Below are 17,424 nucleotides of genomic sequence, written 5' to 3'. Positions count from 1 at the left end.
ATTAGGCGGCAAAGAAAATCAAGCTGGCTGAGAAGTTGAGAATCAGGCAGTTTGTCTTTTTTTTTTCCCGCGCTGACTGAAGCAACAGAGAAAGGGGTTTTGCTGTTGCGATGGCATTGATAATAACATTAGCAGCTGATCAAGTCGTTATCACGAGAGGCCTTGGCTTAACTATGTTTCTCACTGTTTATTACTTTACCATCGAGGTTGTACGTGCTGTACTTGTACCGCGTGTCTTTTCAAAATTGTCGCTGGCGGGCGGGCGGGCGGGGGGCAGGACGGCGGCGTCCGGGATCCGGGACAGCCGGGCGGCCGTCCGTGGCAGTAGGACTGTACGTGCTGCCTGCCGCAAGCCCGGCCACCGCCGGCCGGCCGGTGCGCAGGCAGACATAATAAATCCGGCGCCGCGAGTCCTGTGATCCTCCCAAACGGACGGGGCCGCCACTGCCACTGCCACGCGCCGTACGCACGTACGCCAGCCAGCCAGGGCCCAGGTCCAGCCCTCGGCGCACGCCCTGGACCACGCACGCGTAAACTCCCCGGCTGGATCGGGCCCTCCGGTTCGCGGCGCGCCACCGACCGTTCCGGCCGTCCGTCCGTCCGTCCCCCCGGTCGCCGTCGTCCGGCGCGCGACGACGACGAGGGCAGGCCCGCACTTCCGCCTGCGCCTTGTCCCGTTCCTCGGACCTTTTCCCGAAAGTCGCTTTCCCGTCGGCCTGCCACACCACTTCCGCACTAGCCTAGCCTAGCCTAGGGTTTTTCTTTCTTTTCGGCTTTCGGGGCAGGGGCAGCCATGTCAATGTCAATGTCAATGTCGTCGCGCCCGCTTGTGCTTGTCCCCCCACCCTGACCCAACCCCCCCCCCCCCCCCCCTCTTGCTTCCGCAGCTTCCACTCCCCCCACCACAATGGAGGCGGAGGCGGAGGGCCCGCACCCGCTGCCGAAGCCGGGGGCGGAGGAGCCGGTGGCGGGCCGGCGGTGCGGCCGGCACCCGGCCCAGCCCATCACCGGCGTCTGCTCCTCCTGCCTCGTCGAGCGCCTCGCCTCCGTCCGCAGCCCCGCCCACCCCGAGATCGTCGAGGTCGCATCCTCCTCCTCCCCCTCCCACCGCCACCCCGACGCACACCCCGTCCCCGTCTCCGGCGACCAAGACCAGGGCAAGCTGCGGAGGACGCTGATGCTGCTCTTCCAGATGGACGACTCCGGCGCCGACCGCCAGGGCGCCGCGCGGTGTCCGCCCGAGGCCAGGGATCCCGATAGGGCGGACCACCCCGGAGGAGGAGGAGGCCGCGGGAGCCGTTGGAAGGGGGCCTCCTGGCTCAGGGCGATCCTGCCCAGGCGGGGGGCGCGGCGCCGCGATGCCAAGGAGGGGGAGGAGGAGGAGCCCTCGCGCCCGTCCGGAGCGCTGGATCCCCATCCCCATCCCGGCGATGCCGGCGGCGGCGGGCCGTCGCCGCCGCTCGTGGAGCGGAGGGCCAGCTTCCGCCGCTCCTGCGAGTGGATGGTGTGCCGGGAGCCGCTCGGCGGCAGGGGGCGCTCCTCCTCCTCCCTGGACCCGCCCCGCCACTCCTGGGACGGCTCCATGGTCGGCAGGGCCTTCGCCTGCTCCTTCGCGTGCCTAGACGACCCGCCTGACGGCGTCACCAGGGTCAGGCAGAGCAATGCAGAGGAGCTCCCTGCTGCCGGGGTTGCAGCAGAGGCCAGGAATGGGGACCGTGCTGCTGCTGCCGGGGTGGCATCAGAGAGCAGGAATGGGGGGCATCCCGCCGATGTGGCCGGCGAGGGGCCGAGGTTCAGAGAGACGAGGCGCTGCAGTGACGCCGGCCCGGAGATAACTGCGGCGGCCTCGGGTGTCCGACGCCGGAGGTCCAACAGGTGGAGCAGGGTGTGGGATCGGAGCATCACTAGCCCGCTCAAGGAGTTCGTGAGGAAGGGGGAGCACGCTCTCGAACGGTCCTTCTCTGAGTCAAGGAGGGAAACTCGGAGGTGTAAAAATGGGGAGACGACAGACATCGAAAATGGCGAAATTCAGCATGGCCGCAGCAACGGGTCGGTACTTCCAGGCAGAGCAAGCCAGAGCTCAAGCAGAAGCTCCCAAGCTGCCGCGGTTAACGGGGACGCGCAGAATTTCCGCGCGGATTGGCTCAAGAACAAGGAGTGCAGGATCGGCAGGAGCAGGAGCGTGCATTACACTTCCCCTGGGAACTTCGATAATGGGATGCTGCGGTTTTATCTGACGCCGATGAGGAGCAACAGAACTGCAAACAGGGGGAGGAGGAGAAGCTCGCGCTTGTTTGGAAGAGGACTTTTTGGTTTTGTTTGAGTGGCTCAAGCTGAATGCTCGCAGCCCATGCCATGCATTTTAGAAGATGGCAGCAGCACAAGCAACTTTTTCTTCAGAATTTACTTGGTTTCTTAGAACTGGCTAACTCTGTAAGTTGTTCAGCAGCTACATTCTTTCTGTATTACATTGTTAAGCCCAACTTAGAGTCAGGGAAGATTTAGTTTAAGTTGCAGATTTGCTGCTCTGTTCTTTTAAGATAGTATTGCTTATAGATGGAATCTGGACTGTGCTGTGCAGATTAGCGTATCAGGTGTAATTATTTACATTGATAATAATATTCGTTTTAACTCTTCAAATCAGTAAAGGTATATACTGTTCTAAACTTGTAAATATATTGCTGCCTCCAAACACATATGCCATATGCCCTATCCATGGACAAGATCACAAGCCAGAGAACTTTCAGCAGCTGTGTCTTATTATTCACATATGGCCCAGATGCTACACAACTTACACAAAGAAGGGGATAAGCTGTGTATGAACTTTCCTGCTCTGCAACTCTTGCTCTTTTGTTGTTAGTTTCTGTTTCCTATATTTTGAAGGCTGGCCGTTAACCACTGGTCCATGCTGTTCATTGCTACTACATAAATGGCATTGAGTCTGCACTGATGTGGTCCTTGGTTCCTTACCAAAGGCATGACCATGAGAGTTCTCATTGGTGGGGTCTTTGTGCCAAATGATTCCATATGTATCCCCAACCTCAACGTATTCCCATTTTTTTTTAACTCGTCTATGCAAGGAAGATTGTTAGAACTGGCTAACCCTGCAAGTTGTTCAGCTACATTCTTTCTGTAGTAATACCCACATTGTTAAGCCCAAAGTAGAGTCGGGAAGATTTAGTTTAAGTTGGGTTTTTTTGCTCTGTTCTTATAAGATATTGCTTATAAATGGAATCTGGACTGTGCCGTGCAGATTAATATCAGGTGTAAGTATTTACATTGATAATAATATTTTTCTTCTTCACTCTTCAAACCAGTAAAGGTATATACCATTCTAAACTTGCAACATTGTTACCGCCTCCCAAACATGTAGCCAGACATACAGGTTCCTGCAGCATTTTCAGCAACTGAGCATTGTCAGGAAATGTTTTGTGTAGTATCAAGAAGACATACAGCCCATATGCAACAATCTACACAAAGGCAATAAGCAGTGTATGAACTTTCCTGCTCGTCAAACTGTTGCTTTTTGTTGTTGTTAGTTTGTGTTTCCTAGTATATTTGGAGACTGACCGTTAACCACTGGTCCATGCTGTTCATTGCTCTATATAAATGGCATTGAGGCTGCATGATGTGGTCCTTACCAGAGGCATGAGTTCTCACTGGTGGGGCCCTTGTGCCAAATGATTCCATATGTATCCCCAACTTCAGTCAGTGTATTCCCACTTTTTTTAACTTGTCTAGATCTTGATAAGATACCGTATTTTTTTTTGTCTAGGAAACAGAATTGCATATACTCCCTCTGGTCCTTTTTACTCCGCGTTTTAGATTTCGGTCAAGTCAAACTTTGCAAAGTTTGACCAAATTTATATTAAAAAATATCAATATCTACAATACCAAATATATGCATTATGAAACTACATTTCGTAAAGAATCTAACAATATTGATTTGGCATGGTGAATTGTTAATTTTTTCTATAAGTTTGGTCAAAGTAGAGATACTTTGACTTCCGACAAAACTTATATCCAGGCTAAAAAGGACCGGAGGGAGTACATATATATGTTGGTCCACTCTTGCCTGACCATCCATGGTAGTGTCAGGCCATATATCGGTATCTTTTGAAGTTCCTTGTTTTCACACTAGCGCAACACCTATGAAATTACGATAATTTGGAGTTCAGACTGCTGCAAATTATGATCCTACGGAGCAATCCAGGTTTTACTATGCAATGTTGGATTACACTCCGAATGCAAACATGCAGCCAGGAAATCAGGCATTGCATCGTAGCGTTGCCCAACACTCATGCTAAGAGCCGCCGAATTTCCTTGGTGCAGGATGTATAGAAGCTTGAAGGAGCAAAACACCTTCTTCAATCCATTCAGGATATGAACGCCAGAGATGAAGCCACGCTCTGTTTCCAGAATTAATTCATGAGATGATCGATGATGCGTTCTTAAACAGGATGGATATAATTAACATCATATATCGTTTACTCGCAAAAATATAAAAAACAAAAAGCCCATCACATATCTATTGCTCCCAACAAGCACGGGACAAACGCCAGGTCTATGAACAAACTACTCAGGAAAGCTATCCAGAGAAAACAGACTTTGCCAAGTAGTTATAAGTTGTGCCAAGTGAAGGAAAAGAAAAGAAAAGAAAAGAAAAGAAAGCCGAAAATGGACTTTGTAGCGTTCGGCAAAAAGAGAAACATTCTGATTGGTTCAGAGAAAGATACACGGATTGATGATATGACTTACATCAAACCATAATGTAGATCAAACGGCTCTGCCTCTCTCTCTCCCTCCTTTCTACTTATCCTCTCGCCTCTCCCTCTCTTTTTAGAGCATCTCCAGCCGTGCCCCCAACACGCCATTCTCAGGCCGTTTTTTGTCGTCGGTGGACCAAAAACGTCCCAGTCGTGCCCCCAGAAACCTGTTTTTCGCCGGTTAGAGCCAAAATTGGCCCCTACGGTCCCAGGCCGAACCCAGCGCATCGGAGGCGTCCGTGAGCGTCGGCGCTGTTATTTGCATGCAACAGGCTGACTATCAGCCTCCTACTTCCTCCCCCCCCCTCTCTCTTGCATGCAACAGGGCCATCCATGTGCATGCCTCACCCACTTTATCTCTTTTTCCTTTCATCTTTCTTGTCTTCTAGTGTTGGGTGGGGGCATGGCTAGAAAACTTTCCCTCCCCATGCCAAAAATATCACGGGCATAACCCCAACCGGCTGAAAAAGTCCCTTGCCCAGCATCGTCGACAACCCATCCTGACGACGCCGCCTACCCCAGCCTCAGCTGGCACGGGTCGGCAAGCAACTGTCGTGGTCCATCTCGCGCGCAACTGGCAAAGCCATCGCTTTTGTCGAGTGCAAACCTACCAATTTTTACCCTTTGTGTCATCTGTTAGCTATTTTTCATCGAGTACGAATATTCGCTGAGTACCACAAAAAAACACTCGGGAAAGGCCGGGTGCGTGAGGGTTGGATTTCGGCGAATTCCGCTTTGCATGGAGGGTGTACGTTGAATGTCCTTTGCCGAGTTATTTTGGGGCATTTGCCGGGTTTCTTGGTCGATTCCAGTAGTGTGTCAGCAGCGGGTTGGGCATTATGCAGTGATACTCAAAAGAAGTGGCCTGAAGTCGAAATTCTTGATATAATAGTATAACATACTCCATCCGTTTCTAAATATAAGACCTTTTAGACATTTCACTATGAACTACATACGGAGCAAAATGAGTAAATCTATACTCTAAAATGTGTCTATATACATCCATACGTAGTTCATAGCGAAATCTGTAAAAGGTCTTATATTTAGGAACAGGGGAGTAGATGATTCCACTTCACACTCACATCAGTAACGATGACCATCTAGTTTGTAAGGTTAACGACAGTACTTGTGACACGCTTCTGACAAGCTCATGGCAGCGTCGGCCGTAGCCTGCTGTGTAACGATAACTGCATGCGCCAAATTAAGAACCACGTATAGTAATGTGGCCACTGAGTTCACAGTTCGCCTGCTTCTCCACGCTGATGTTCACCAGAGCATCCTCCCCAAACACGCTCTTGGCGTAGAGATTGGCAGCGACGAATCCGCAGTCCCCATCAAGCGCAGGCCTGGCGTCGAAGTTTCACACGAAGCACGTAATAAGATATACGATGCACATTGGTGTAAGTTTCACAGCAAGATTGCTAAGTTTGAACATAGATTGGTGTTAGACACGTCATGTTTGTTGAGTTGATTATAAGATACACAAATTCCTTCTCATCATGAAGCACGGTATTGACCTTCAGCTGATGAAAAAAAGAACGGTAAAGTTAGTGGTATAAGGCAAACACATATGAGTTACTCTAGAAAAGATCAGAAAAATGATTGCAAGACACGCTAATTTTTTTTAGCAGAGTGAAATGCAATGAACTAAAACAAGGCATCTGAGCTCAAGAAAATATAAGTATCTATTGTATTGTACCTTGACCTTGCAGCAACATTCAGCCCACATATTGCGGAAAACTACATCAGTACATGTAGCCATATAATCCGCAATGTTAACGCTCATATCTTTTAGGATCACCTCTGAAGACTCCATTGCATCCGAAGTCTCATAAACGACGCGACTGGCTATAATTCCAAGGTTTGTTGAAGAGAGGTTAATGCTGGCCTGGATTTTCTTGACTGACCGAGGAGCAACGGCGTGGTTGCGAGAGCGCTCAACTACTGTGGTTTTACACGCTGTTGCAAACTACAAACACAGGTTCCGCATTGTCTCTTTTGTCCGGTTTATGACTGTAATGTCGAGTACAGTATGATAATATCGATTGACAGTAACATATCCTTCAGAATACAGAGGATCACTGAACCCTGTCAACTGAAGAGGGCGGTTCAATTTATTTGCACAACCTGCACCCTTCATAAATTGACCCGTTGGAGACTTTAAATCATCTCGGACCTCGTCTTCTAACTCAAGTTGGCACATCACCTACAGAAATAAATACAAAAAATTAACAGAATATAGGGAATCGCAGAACAGTAATTCAATACGCTCCCCAAAAGACAGAGACTATGGCTTTGATATTAGCTAGGATTACAAAATAATAGAACTAACGAGGCGTTGTTATCGACCAATTTTCCTAATATAAGTGATTGCATACTGACATAAAGATTTATTGAAGGATATAAAGTATGCCTAGTAGGAAATTGTTCATTTCCGTATTGGAGGATTTAATTTGGGATGAAAATTCACGACTGTATTGATTAGTGAAGGAATACGCTTCGATTGTGGTCATGTATCACATCACTCTTATGATTTAAGTAGAAGTTAGTGAAAGATTTAGTGAAATTAGGCAGTACAAATGAATTATGAGTTCCATGAAACCGAAAGCAAGAGAAGTCAGAAGTAATCTGGAGGAGGGCAGGCCACTGGGCGAAGCGGCCGGCATCGCCGAGCAAGTACCTGGTGGCCAGAGCCTGCGAGCGGTCGCAGTCGCAGAGCACGAGGAATGCGTTTCTCCGTGCTGTTGGGTCCTGTTCCATGGCGAGAGCACGCTCCACAACGGACGGCGCGTCTGGGATGAGCCGCTGGCCATCGCGCCGACGGTGGATCGCTGAGACGGCGGAGAAAACGTGCCGGCGGACGAGAGGGTGCAGGTGCCTGAGGTTGGCGAGAATGGAGGGCACGAGCGGCTCGAGCAGCTCGGGCTCGCGCAGCCGGCAGAGTAGCCGCAGTGTCACGGCGCGGACGTGCTCGTTGGGGTGGTGGAGGTTGCTGGAGACGAGGATCATCTCCGGGATGATCTCGCCGGAGACTTTGTCCCGTTCGTCGGGGACGAACTCTAGGTAGAGGAGGAGGAGGAGCCTTTGGATGATACGTTCCTGGGAGGGGAGGACGTGTCGGATGACGGTGGCGATCGAGGAGGTTGGGGACCGTGTGGCCATTGACGAGGAGCATGATGGCGCGCTTCAGGGCGTCGGCCTTGGCGCCGGCGTCGCTGCCCTCGAGGTCAGCCCGAATCTCCTCGGCTGTCGAGAGGCAGCGCTTGTCCAAGGGCAGCAGAAGGGTGCACGGCGACGTGTCGCTCATGGCCCGCGGTGGCTGGGCGCCTGGGCCAGGTCTAGATTTGATCTGCGATGGCTGTGATCTGCGACGCTGGACTTTGCCTGTGGGGAGGAAGGTGAGGGCAACTGACCAACGGATCAGTGCCGGTGTTGCGACTTGACGACGAGGAGTTCGACTGGTAATCGGCCGGAATTTCTTCTAGCTCGTGCATGCGGAGCTTTATGGTCAACGGGGAGGCTGAGATAACTGACGGCCATCCAAACCTGCCCAAACGGGCCGGCCCGACAGCCCGCAGGCCAGACACGCCACGGGCCCGGCCAGGCACGGCCTAATCGTGCCACGGGCAGCCACGAGCACGCCATGGGCCGTGCTCGGGCTGCCACCCCGAGCCCGCGTGCCAGCACGGCCCGGCACGATTAGGAGCGATGGGCTGTGCGGGATCCGGGCTTCTCGGCGGGAGTCGGCCGGCATGGGCGGGAGATGGGTGAAAACGCGGGAGGGGGCGGGATCTGGGGGCGAAAACGCGGGCGGGAGTCGACGGGAGCGGGGCAGCGGGCGGGAGTCGGCGAAAACGTGTAAGAGCGGGCGGGATCTGGGCGAAAACGCGCGGGAGGGGGCGGGCCAAACGTGCCTCAGGCCGGCCCGAATAGCAGGCGTGCCGTGCTTGGGCCTGGCAGCCAGGCACATGGGCCGGCACGGCACGGCCCACATGGTAATCGGGCCCAGACATGCCTTTCCGTGCCGGGCCGGGCCGGCCTGTTTGGCCAGGTAGGCTGCCATCAGCCAGGGGCAGCGCCCTTGGAGATTCTTTTGCTCACTCCTTTGTTGGAAAAAAAATATACCAACAACAAAAAAGATCCTAATTGCCATGATCTGAATTATGAAAAACTGGCATGCTAAACTGTAAAAACTGCCATCCTCAATATGAAAATATTTTTTATGGATAAGCCCCAATTAAGATTCTATTATTTTTAAATCCATAAAAAAATCACACACTAAAATTGCCATGGTAAAAAAAAATAAATGAAAAAAATGGCATGTCATTAAAAGTAAAAAATATGCCATCCTCTAAATAATAATAATAAAATGTCATCTCTTAATAAAAAAAAAAACACCACATTTATGGGTTGGTCGTGGTAGCGAGATTGCAGCGACATTTCCGAATTAAGCAAGGTCGAAACACTGAACAATGTACCTTTTTCCCCCCGAATTAAGCAAGATTGCAGCGACCAAAGTCAAACAAGCAAGCAAGCATTCAGCTGAGCTCCAGGAAGCGGCGCGCCATGGGATGCTTGGCCTGGGACAGGTCGGACGGCGGGAGCACCTCCACGACCACGCCGTCGACGACGAGGCACACCAGGTCGGCGATCCGCTGGATCTGCCTGACGCTGTGCGAGACGATGACCGTGGTGAGCCCCCTCTCCTTCTTGAGCCGCACGATGGCCTCCTCGATGTTCTGCGTCGATATCGGGTCCAGCGCGCTCGTCGGCTCGTCCAGCAGCAGCACCTCCGGGCCGTTGGCCAGGGTGCGCGCCAGGGCCACGCGCTGCGCCTGCCCGACCGACAGCTCCGACGCCGGCCTGGACGCCAGGCCGTGGTCCAGGTCCGACATGCTCAGCAGCTCCTTCACCTGCGCGTCGCTCAGCGTCTCGCCGCGCAGCCGCGGCCCGTACCTCACGTTGTCCGCCACCGTTCCTGCAGCAGCACGGCCGTCCTCCGGGGAAGGAGGGGAGGGGACACAAGATGGTTCAGATGAGAGATCTCGTTCGTTCATCGAGCAACTCAGTGGCAGTGCAGATGCGTGGTGCGTACCGTGGAACATGGCGGGGAGCTGGAAGAGCATGCCGACCCTGCGGCGGAGCGCGAGGACGTCGAGGCCGCGGATGTCGGCGCCGTCGAGGGCGACGGCGCCGGGGGCGGGCTCCCAGAGCCGGTTGAGCGCGCGGAGCAGCGTGGACTTGCCGCTGCCGCTGGGGCCGATGACGCCCATCACCACCCCGCGCGGCACGTCCAGGTCCGACCCGGCCACGGTCGGCTCGCCGTTCGGCCCCGGCGGCCGCAGCGTCAGCCCGCGCACCCGTATCTTGGGCCCGGCGCCGGCGAGGCCGTCCACGTCCACGCCCACGCCCACGCCCAGCAGATGCTGCCTCATGGCACCGTCATCTGTACGTGCTCCGTTTGGCACGACATACATCGATCGATCGATGGATCAACCATATGTATACAAGAACAAGAAGGCTTCAAGGAATCAAATCAATCATGCAATCCATCTCAGAGTTTGCTTTGGTGAATTACCTGAAGATGAGCCCATCGGAACTGGAATCGGAACTGGATCGTGCGTGCAGGTGCAGTGGAGAAGATCTCACAGCGCAAGGAAGAGGAGAGTGCGCGCCCGGTGGGAATCACGTTCCTTTCTACTAAAAGAAAAATAATTGGAGGCTCCTCTGCAAGTGCAAGCGAGGTGGGCAGCGGCGGCTTTCGACGCCTGCATTGCATCACTAGAGTTCATAGAAAACTAGCCCACGATGCCACGGTAGGTAAGAGCATCTACACCCCTCATTCTCGTCCGCGGACACGCAGAGAAAGAAGAAAAAAAAATGATCTAGTCGTATTATCTCTAGTCTGGATTTTCTTTTTTAAAACGCGGTTTCTTATGTACCGATCTCATTAAAAAAGATCGAAGAGAGTTATCCGGTTAATAATCGAAAAACCAGGCTAAAACCAGCACAATGCGCCCGCCACAACAAGGCACACAGGGCGACCTGGCAACCCAGTGGCGGAGCCAGCTCACTGGTAAATCCCGGGCATGAGCACAAAAACACCCGACCGACGTCCCTTTGCCCCGGAGACAATGCTAATCACTTTAGGTTAGTTAATGTAATCTCAGTGGTGACTCTTGAGTAGAGCCCGGGCAGCTGTCCGGGGTCGCCGGGTGGTGGCTCCGCCACTATGGTAACCTACATAAGAACACACATACGCCGCCAAGGAAAAGAGCTCCGTTGAGGTTGTACTCCGGCGTCATTGTCATCACGCCTTCGCGAGGGCGACTCCGACTTCACCATCGACGACCACCGATGTAGCCTTCATCACAGACAAGCGTAGAGGCCTGCGTCGGACAACGCTAAACAGTCCACCACACTAGCCAGCGACCAGGCAACTTCGACTCAGCGGAGGAGCATTGTAGGATAAAAATCACCGGACCTGCGCCGAGCCAGCGCCAGAACCGACCACCCGTCTTCACGTCATCGTCGCCGCAAGGTTCCTCCTCAAACAACTCCGACTTGAAAAGACATATTTTGGGAGTATATGAGGCCCCACAGGCTCGTGGCACGCCGTATACGTCCGGTCAAGCCGTCATGTAGGACATGGTCCATCCTAGACCATTTTTTCTTTATTCATTCTTTTTTTTTCTTCATCTCCACCAATCACGTGTAAGTGACCGGACATATAAGAAAAAAATAATAAGGAATGTTGATATATGAATGACAAATAGGGATTCAAAACAAATACGCCCTGTCACAGACGGGAAACGTTCAAGTGTTTAAGAGATCATGTTTGTTAAATCCGACTGTAAATCTTTTAAGACACTTTTTTAAGGAAAACACGGGACACTATAGAAAGTGATACTACTATGTAGGCTAAAACCGATCTCAAAATCACCTTTTCTTCATTTGGTACCGGTACCTACATTACCTAGCGAGTGCCATTTTCCCTGGGAGCCGGAGCATCTACTTGCTCCGGCGCCAGATCCATCTACACAGTAAATTATGGGCGCCCCCGTCCTTCTCGCGTGAAGAGCTCACAATGAGTCAGAAACTTTAATGAAATGTGACATGAAACAATAATGAACATGCAAAAGGGAATGCAAAATTGTGATGAAACACATATGAAACCATCATGAAAATGTGTTACCATGCAGCTTAACATGCTCCTGGCACAAAGGTAATAAAATGGGAGTCTGGCGCCATGGGGATTCGGATCTCCTGCTTGAAGAAGCAAGGAAAAAACATGTGTATAGACAAGCTCAAATCATAAAAGATAATTTAACGAAATGATATGAAAACTCAAAATATCAAAATGAAACCTGAATGAAACAAGCAACAAGTGGTAAGTTAGTAGAACAAAAACAAATGAAACAACTCAAAGTAATAATTTATTTCCATTATAGTTTCAAAACTCAAATTTTAAATCATTTCAAAATGTGTCCAAGATCGATTTTATTTCAAAGATTTAAATACCATGAACACTAATATCCAAATGGACACATAGATATTTGAATCAAAAGTTAGAAGTGATACAAACTTGAATTTCAAACTAAAAGAGCATGTGTGAGTGGGTAGTGAAATTACTTTCACACTCCAAACATACTCACTAGTCACTTATCATGTGACCACCAAGTTAGGTGTTCCCGCACGTCATAGAGTTGGTGAATGGAGGTAGATGTGTAGAAGTAGAGAGAATATGTCATATTGTATATGTGTAAAGTATTTCGGGGTATGGCGATTCATGGATTAATTATGGATGATGGGATTGTATCCGGTAGAAACTGGCGCCACTAGAATTTCATTTCACTTGCTGGAGCAGACTCTGTTCCTGATGGCCCCGCTTGCTTTGGCTCGTGCTGTTCGTAACTTCCCATGGCCCTGTTTGGATACTCTAGTTTAGCCAGTGGTTAGAGTTAGCTTCTACCTCATGACTAATCCTAAACTAACTTTAGTCAAATAGTTGTTTGGATGGAAGGGTTAGATTGACAATAGATGCACTTTATGAAAAAAGAAAAGTGATTTTTTAATGAACCCCATTAGAACTAGCTTTAATTATCATCTCTTGGCTGATGAGAGAGAAAAAAAAATATATTTTTTAAGAGAACTAACTCCAATTAGCATCTCTTGGATGGGATAGTTTTTTGGGTGGGTTAGATGCAACTAGCTCCAATCTAAACCTTATGTTTGGATATTTTAGGGTTAGTTGAATCCCAACTAGCTTAAATTAAATCTAACCCATGAATCCAAACAGAACCCATGTTCGCCGGCCGTGAGAGACTTGGGGACTTGGGGTCTTGGCTTGGCTCTTACGGCGAATGATTCTTGCTTTCATGCCTTGCGATGCGTTCTTGACTGGGATGGGTTTTTGTTTGGTCGTCTCTGGGTCATGTTTGTTTAACTGCAATTTACTAAGAAAGAAGCGAGCACATGCAAGTGACAAATAAGAGCAACTCTAGCCGATACTCTAAAAAAAATAGAGGAGGAAACGGTCAAGTAAACTTTAATAAAGTGTATTTTATACATTACAATACAAAACACGCAATGGCCGTGTAACTTTTTTGCACGCGGGCGAGGTCACCTCCGCCTTTCCGGTCAAGCACAACGGATACGTGATACGTCCATTTTATATCATATATTTTTTACTGTTATTTATAATATTCTTCATCATTATTTTATATTATGATGTACTTATAATGTCTTTTCTATTTTAATTTGCAATATTTACATAAAAAAGAAAATTACCGGCAGTTGGAATTCTGGACCTAAAGAATACATCAGAGATAGCTATTCTATGGAGCTTCAATTGAACTGAAACTTTATGGAGTTTCTTTTATTGAATATATAAAAAATACTGGAACGAAGAAACATCACGGGGTCAGAGGGGGGCATTCTCTGTCCACAAGACAACAAGACGCGCCCTAATGTCTTGTGGGGCCCACAGCAACCCTCCGGTGATCTCCTTTGGCTATATGAGGCCTTTTGACCTAATTTTTTTTTAAAAAAAAAATCGTAGAAGGACTTTTGGGACGAAGCACCGCCATCTCGAGGTGGAAACTGGATAGGCGCACTTCTCCTCTCCGACAGAGCGATTCCGTCAGGAATACTTCCCTCTCGATGGGAGAAATCAAAGTCATTGACATCACCAATGCTCCTCTCATCGTGGGAGTAACAATCTTCGTCAACAACATCTGATCTCAAACCCTAGTTCACCTCTTGTATTCAATCTTTGTTTCAAAATCTCAGTTTGGCACCCTCCGGTGATCTCCTTTTGCTATATGAGGCCTTTTGACCTATTTTTTTAAAAAAAAATCACAGAAGGACTTTTGGGACGAAGTGTTGGAAATATGCCCTAGAGGCAATAATAAAATGGTTATTATCATATTTTCTTGTTCATGATAATCGTCTATTGTTCATGCTATAATTGTATTAACAGGAAACAGTAATACATGTGTGAATAAATAGATCACAATGTGTCCCTAGCAAGCCTCTAGTTGGCTAGCTCGTTAATCAATGGATGATCATGGTTTCCTTATCATGGGCATTAGATGTCATTGATAACCGGATCACATCATCGGGAGAATGATGTGATGGACAAGACCCAATCCTAAGCATAGCACTAGATCGTATTGTTCGTATGCTAAAGCTTTTCTAATGTCTTTTCCTTCGACCGTGAGATTGTGCAACTCCCAGATACCGTAGGAGTGCTTTGGGTGTATCAAACGTCACAGCGTAACTGGGTGACTACAAAGGTGCACTACGGGTATCTCTGAAAGTGTCTGTTGGGTTGGTACGAATCAAAATCAGGATTTGTCGCTCCGCGTGACGGAGAGGTATCTCTGGGCCTACTCGGTAGAACATCATCATGAGCTCAATGTGACTAAGGAGTTAGTCACACGATGACGTGCTAGGAACGAGTAAAGAGACTTACCGGTAATGAGATTGAACAAGGTATATGTATACTGACGATCGAATCTCGGGCAAGTTCTATACCGACAGACCAAGGGAATTTTATACGGGATTCATTGAATCCTTGACATCGTGGTTCATCCGATGAGATCATCGTGGAGCAAGTGGGATCCACCATGGGTATCCAGATCCCGCTGATGGTTATTGGCCGGAGAGGTGTCTCGGTCATGTCTGCGTGTCTCCCGAACCCGTAGGGTCTACACACTTAAGGTTCGATGACGCTAGGGTTATAGGGAATTGTTATACGAGGTTACCGAAAGTTGTTCGGAGTCCCGGATGAGATCCTGGACGTCACGAGGAGCTCCGGAATGGTCCAGAGGTAAAGTTTGATATATAGGATGGATGGTTTTGGACACCGGAAATGTTTCGGACGTCACCGGTAGTGTACCATGACCACCGGGATCACCGGAAGTGGTCCCGGGGGTCCACCGGGAGTGGCCACCAGCCCCAAGAGGTAGCATGGGCCAAAAGAGGAAGGGCAACCAGCCCAAAGTGGGCTGGTGCGCCTCCCACAAGGAGGCCCAAGGCGCAGGAGGTGGAGACGGGGGGGGGGGGGAACCCTAGGCGATGGTGGGCCTAAGGCCCACCTAGGGGTGCGCCACCCCCTCCCCCTGCCCTGGCCGCCGCACCTCCCATCTGGGGGCTGCCGCACCATCTAGGATGGGAACCCTAGGGGTGGCATCCCCCTCCCCTCCTCCTATATATAGTGGGGTTTTCGAGGCTGTTTTGCACGCAGTTTTCCCTCTCCCTCGACGCAGCCCTGCCCCCTTCTTCCTCCCCTCCCATGGTGCTTGGCGAAGCCCTGCCGGGAGACCTCGTCTCTCCATCGACACCACGCCGTCGTGCTGCCAGAGATCTTCCCCAACCTCTCCCTCCTCCTTGCTGGATCAAGGTGCGGGAGACGTCACCGGGCTGCACGTGTGTTGAACGCGGAGGTGCCGTGGTTCGGTACTAGATCAGAATCACACCGTGATCTGAATCGCCGCGAGTACGACTCCATCAAACGCGTTCTAGTAACGCTTCCGCATAGCGATCTTCAAAGGTATGAAGATGCACTCACCCAACAGTGGCATCCGTTGCTGGTCTCTCCATAGGAAGATCTGAATATGGCGTAGGAAAATTTTGAATTTATGCTACGTTACCCAACAGTGGCATCCGAGCCAGGTTTTCTATGCGTAGATTCTATGCACGAGTAGAACACAAAAGGTTGTGGGCGATGATTTGTCAATTTCTTGCCGCTACTGGTCTTATTCTTTTCCGGCGGTATTGTGGGATGAAGCGGCTCGGACCGACATTACACGTACGCTTACGTGAGACTGGTTCCACCGACAGACATGCACACCGTGCATAAAGGTGACTAGCGGGTGTCTGTCTCTCCTACTCTAGTCGGATTGGATTTGATGAAAAGGGTTCTTATGAAGGGTAAATAGATTTGGCATATCATCGTTGTGGCTGTCACGTAGGTAAGAAAGCGTTCTTGCCAGAAAGGCTCATGGAGATCATGGTGTCACGCCGGTGACAATGATGATCATGCGATGCCTGAAGATGGAGATCGAAAGAGCAAAGATGATAATGGCCATATCATGTCACTATATGATTGCATTGTGATGTTTATCCTGTTTTTCATCTTATTTCTTAGAACGACGGTAGCATAATAAGATGATCCCTCTTAAAATTTCGAGAACGTATTCCCCTAAGTGTGCACCGTTGCGAAGGATCGTTGTCTCGAAGCACCACGTGATGATCGGGTGTGATAGATTCTAACGTTCGCATACAATGGGTGTAAGCCAGATTTACACACGCGAAACACCTAGGTTGACTCGACGAGCTTAGCATGTACAAACATGACCTCTAATACAAGAGACCGAAAGGTCGAACATTTGTCGTATGGTTGAATACGATCAGCATGAAGTTGCTCACCATGGTGACTAGTCCGTCTCACGTGATGATCGGACACGGGTTAGTCAACATGGATCATGTATCACCTAGATGACTAGAGGGATGTCGATTTAAGTGGGAGTTCATACTTAATTTGATTAAATGAACTTAAATGTCATGAACTTAGTCTAAAATTGTCTTTATAAATATTGTAGATGGCCAACGTCAATCTCAATTTCAACGCATTCCTAGAGAAAAACAAGCTGAAAGATGATGGTAGCAACTATGCGGACTGAGTTCGCAACTTGAAGCTCATCCTTGAAGCAGCTAAAAAGGCTTATGTCCTTGATGCGCCACTAGGTGACCTCCCGCTCCCGCAGCAGCCCAGGACATTCTGAACGTGTGGCAAACACGGAGTGATGACTACTCTCTGGTTAGGTGTGGCATGTTATACAGTTTGGAAACGGGGCTCCAAAGGCGTTTTGAGCAAGACGGTGCATATGAGATATTCCAAGAGCTAAAACTAGTTTTTCAAGCTCATGCCCGTGTCGAGAGATATGAAGTCTCCGACAAGTTATTTAGCTGTAAGATGGAGGAGAATAGTTCTGTCAGTGAGCACATACTCAAAATGTCTGGGTTACACGATCGTGTGACTTCACTTGGAGTCGAACTTCCGGATGATGCTATAATTGGCAGAATCCTCCAGTCTCTCCCACCAAGCTACAAAGGTTTTGTGCTGACCTACAACATGCAAGGGATGGAGAAG

The 17,424-nt window shown here is 49.8% G+C and overlaps 2 protein-coding genes and 1 pseudogene across 4 annotated transcripts; 1 reads left to right on the top strand and 2 right to left on the bottom strand.

The window, feature by feature from the left end:
* Positions 1-110: 110 nt before the first annotated feature.
* LOC123450822 lies at positions 111-2,640 on the top strand. The gene is made up of 2 exons (XM_045127898.1): positions 111-375; positions 888-2,640. The coding sequence occupies exons 1-2, from the start codon at positions 111-113 to the stop codon at positions 2,321-2,323; spliced, it is 1,701 nt and encodes a 566-aa protein (XP_044983833.1). The 3' UTR covers positions 2,324-2,640.
* Positions 2,641-5,637: 2,997 nt separating this feature from the next.
* Positions 5,638-8,311, bottom strand: LOC123450821 (annotated as a pseudogene).
* Positions 8,312-9,092: 781 nt separating this feature from the next.
* Positions 9,093-10,591, bottom strand: LOC123447233 (protein STAR1-like). 3 transcript variants are annotated; one of them, XM_045123817.1, is made up of 3 exons: positions 10,345-10,591; positions 9,862-10,287; positions 9,093-9,744 (listed from the first exon to the last, which is right to left on the bottom strand). In XM_045123817.1, exons 2-3 carry the CDS (start codon positions 10,241-10,243, stop codon positions 9,305-9,307), a joined length of 822 nt encoding a protein of 273 aa, XP_044979752.1. In that variant the 5' UTR covers positions 10,244-10,287; positions 10,345-10,591; the 3' UTR covers positions 9,093-9,304. The 3 variants fall into 3 exon arrangements, with proteins under 3 accessions (XP_044979752.1, XP_044979753.1, XP_044979754.1); XM_045123818.1 differs by having other exon boundaries at positions 9,862-10,221; XM_045123819.1 differs by having other exon boundaries at positions 9,862-10,212.
* Positions 10,592-17,424: the final 6,833 nt, after the last annotated feature.

The sequence above is a fragment of the Hordeum vulgare genome, chromosome 4H, assembly GCF_904849725.1.
Source record: "Hordeum vulgare subsp. vulgare chromosome 4H, MorexV3_pseudomolecules_assembly, whole genome shotgun sequence".
NCBI lineage: Eukaryota > Viridiplantae > Streptophyta > Magnoliopsida > Poales > Poaceae > Hordeum > Hordeum vulgare.
The sequence above is the reverse complement of the archived record's forward strand: the minus strand, read 5'-3'. Positions and strand labels throughout refer to the sequence as shown.

What these genes read in the sequence shown, in the direction of transcription:
- LOC123450822 (XM_045127898.1), top strand. Translation starts at nt 111, where the DNA reads ATGGCATTGATAATAACATTAGCAGCTGATCAAGTCGTTATCACGAGA. An exon ending in CGGCCACCGCCGGCCGGCCG is followed by an intron (nt 376 to 887) that starts GTGCGCAGGCAG and finishes TTGCTTCCGCAG; the next exon opens with CTTCCACTCCCCCCACCACA.
- LOC123447233 (XM_045123817.1), bottom strand. Translation starts at nt 10,243, where the DNA reads ATGTATGTCGTGCCAAACGGAGCACGTACAGATGACGGTGCCATGAGG. An exon ending in GCTCCCCGCCATGTTCCACG is followed by an intron (nt 9,745 to 9,861) that starts GTACGCACCACG and finishes GTGCTGCTGCAG; the next exon opens with GAACGGTGGCGGACAACGTG.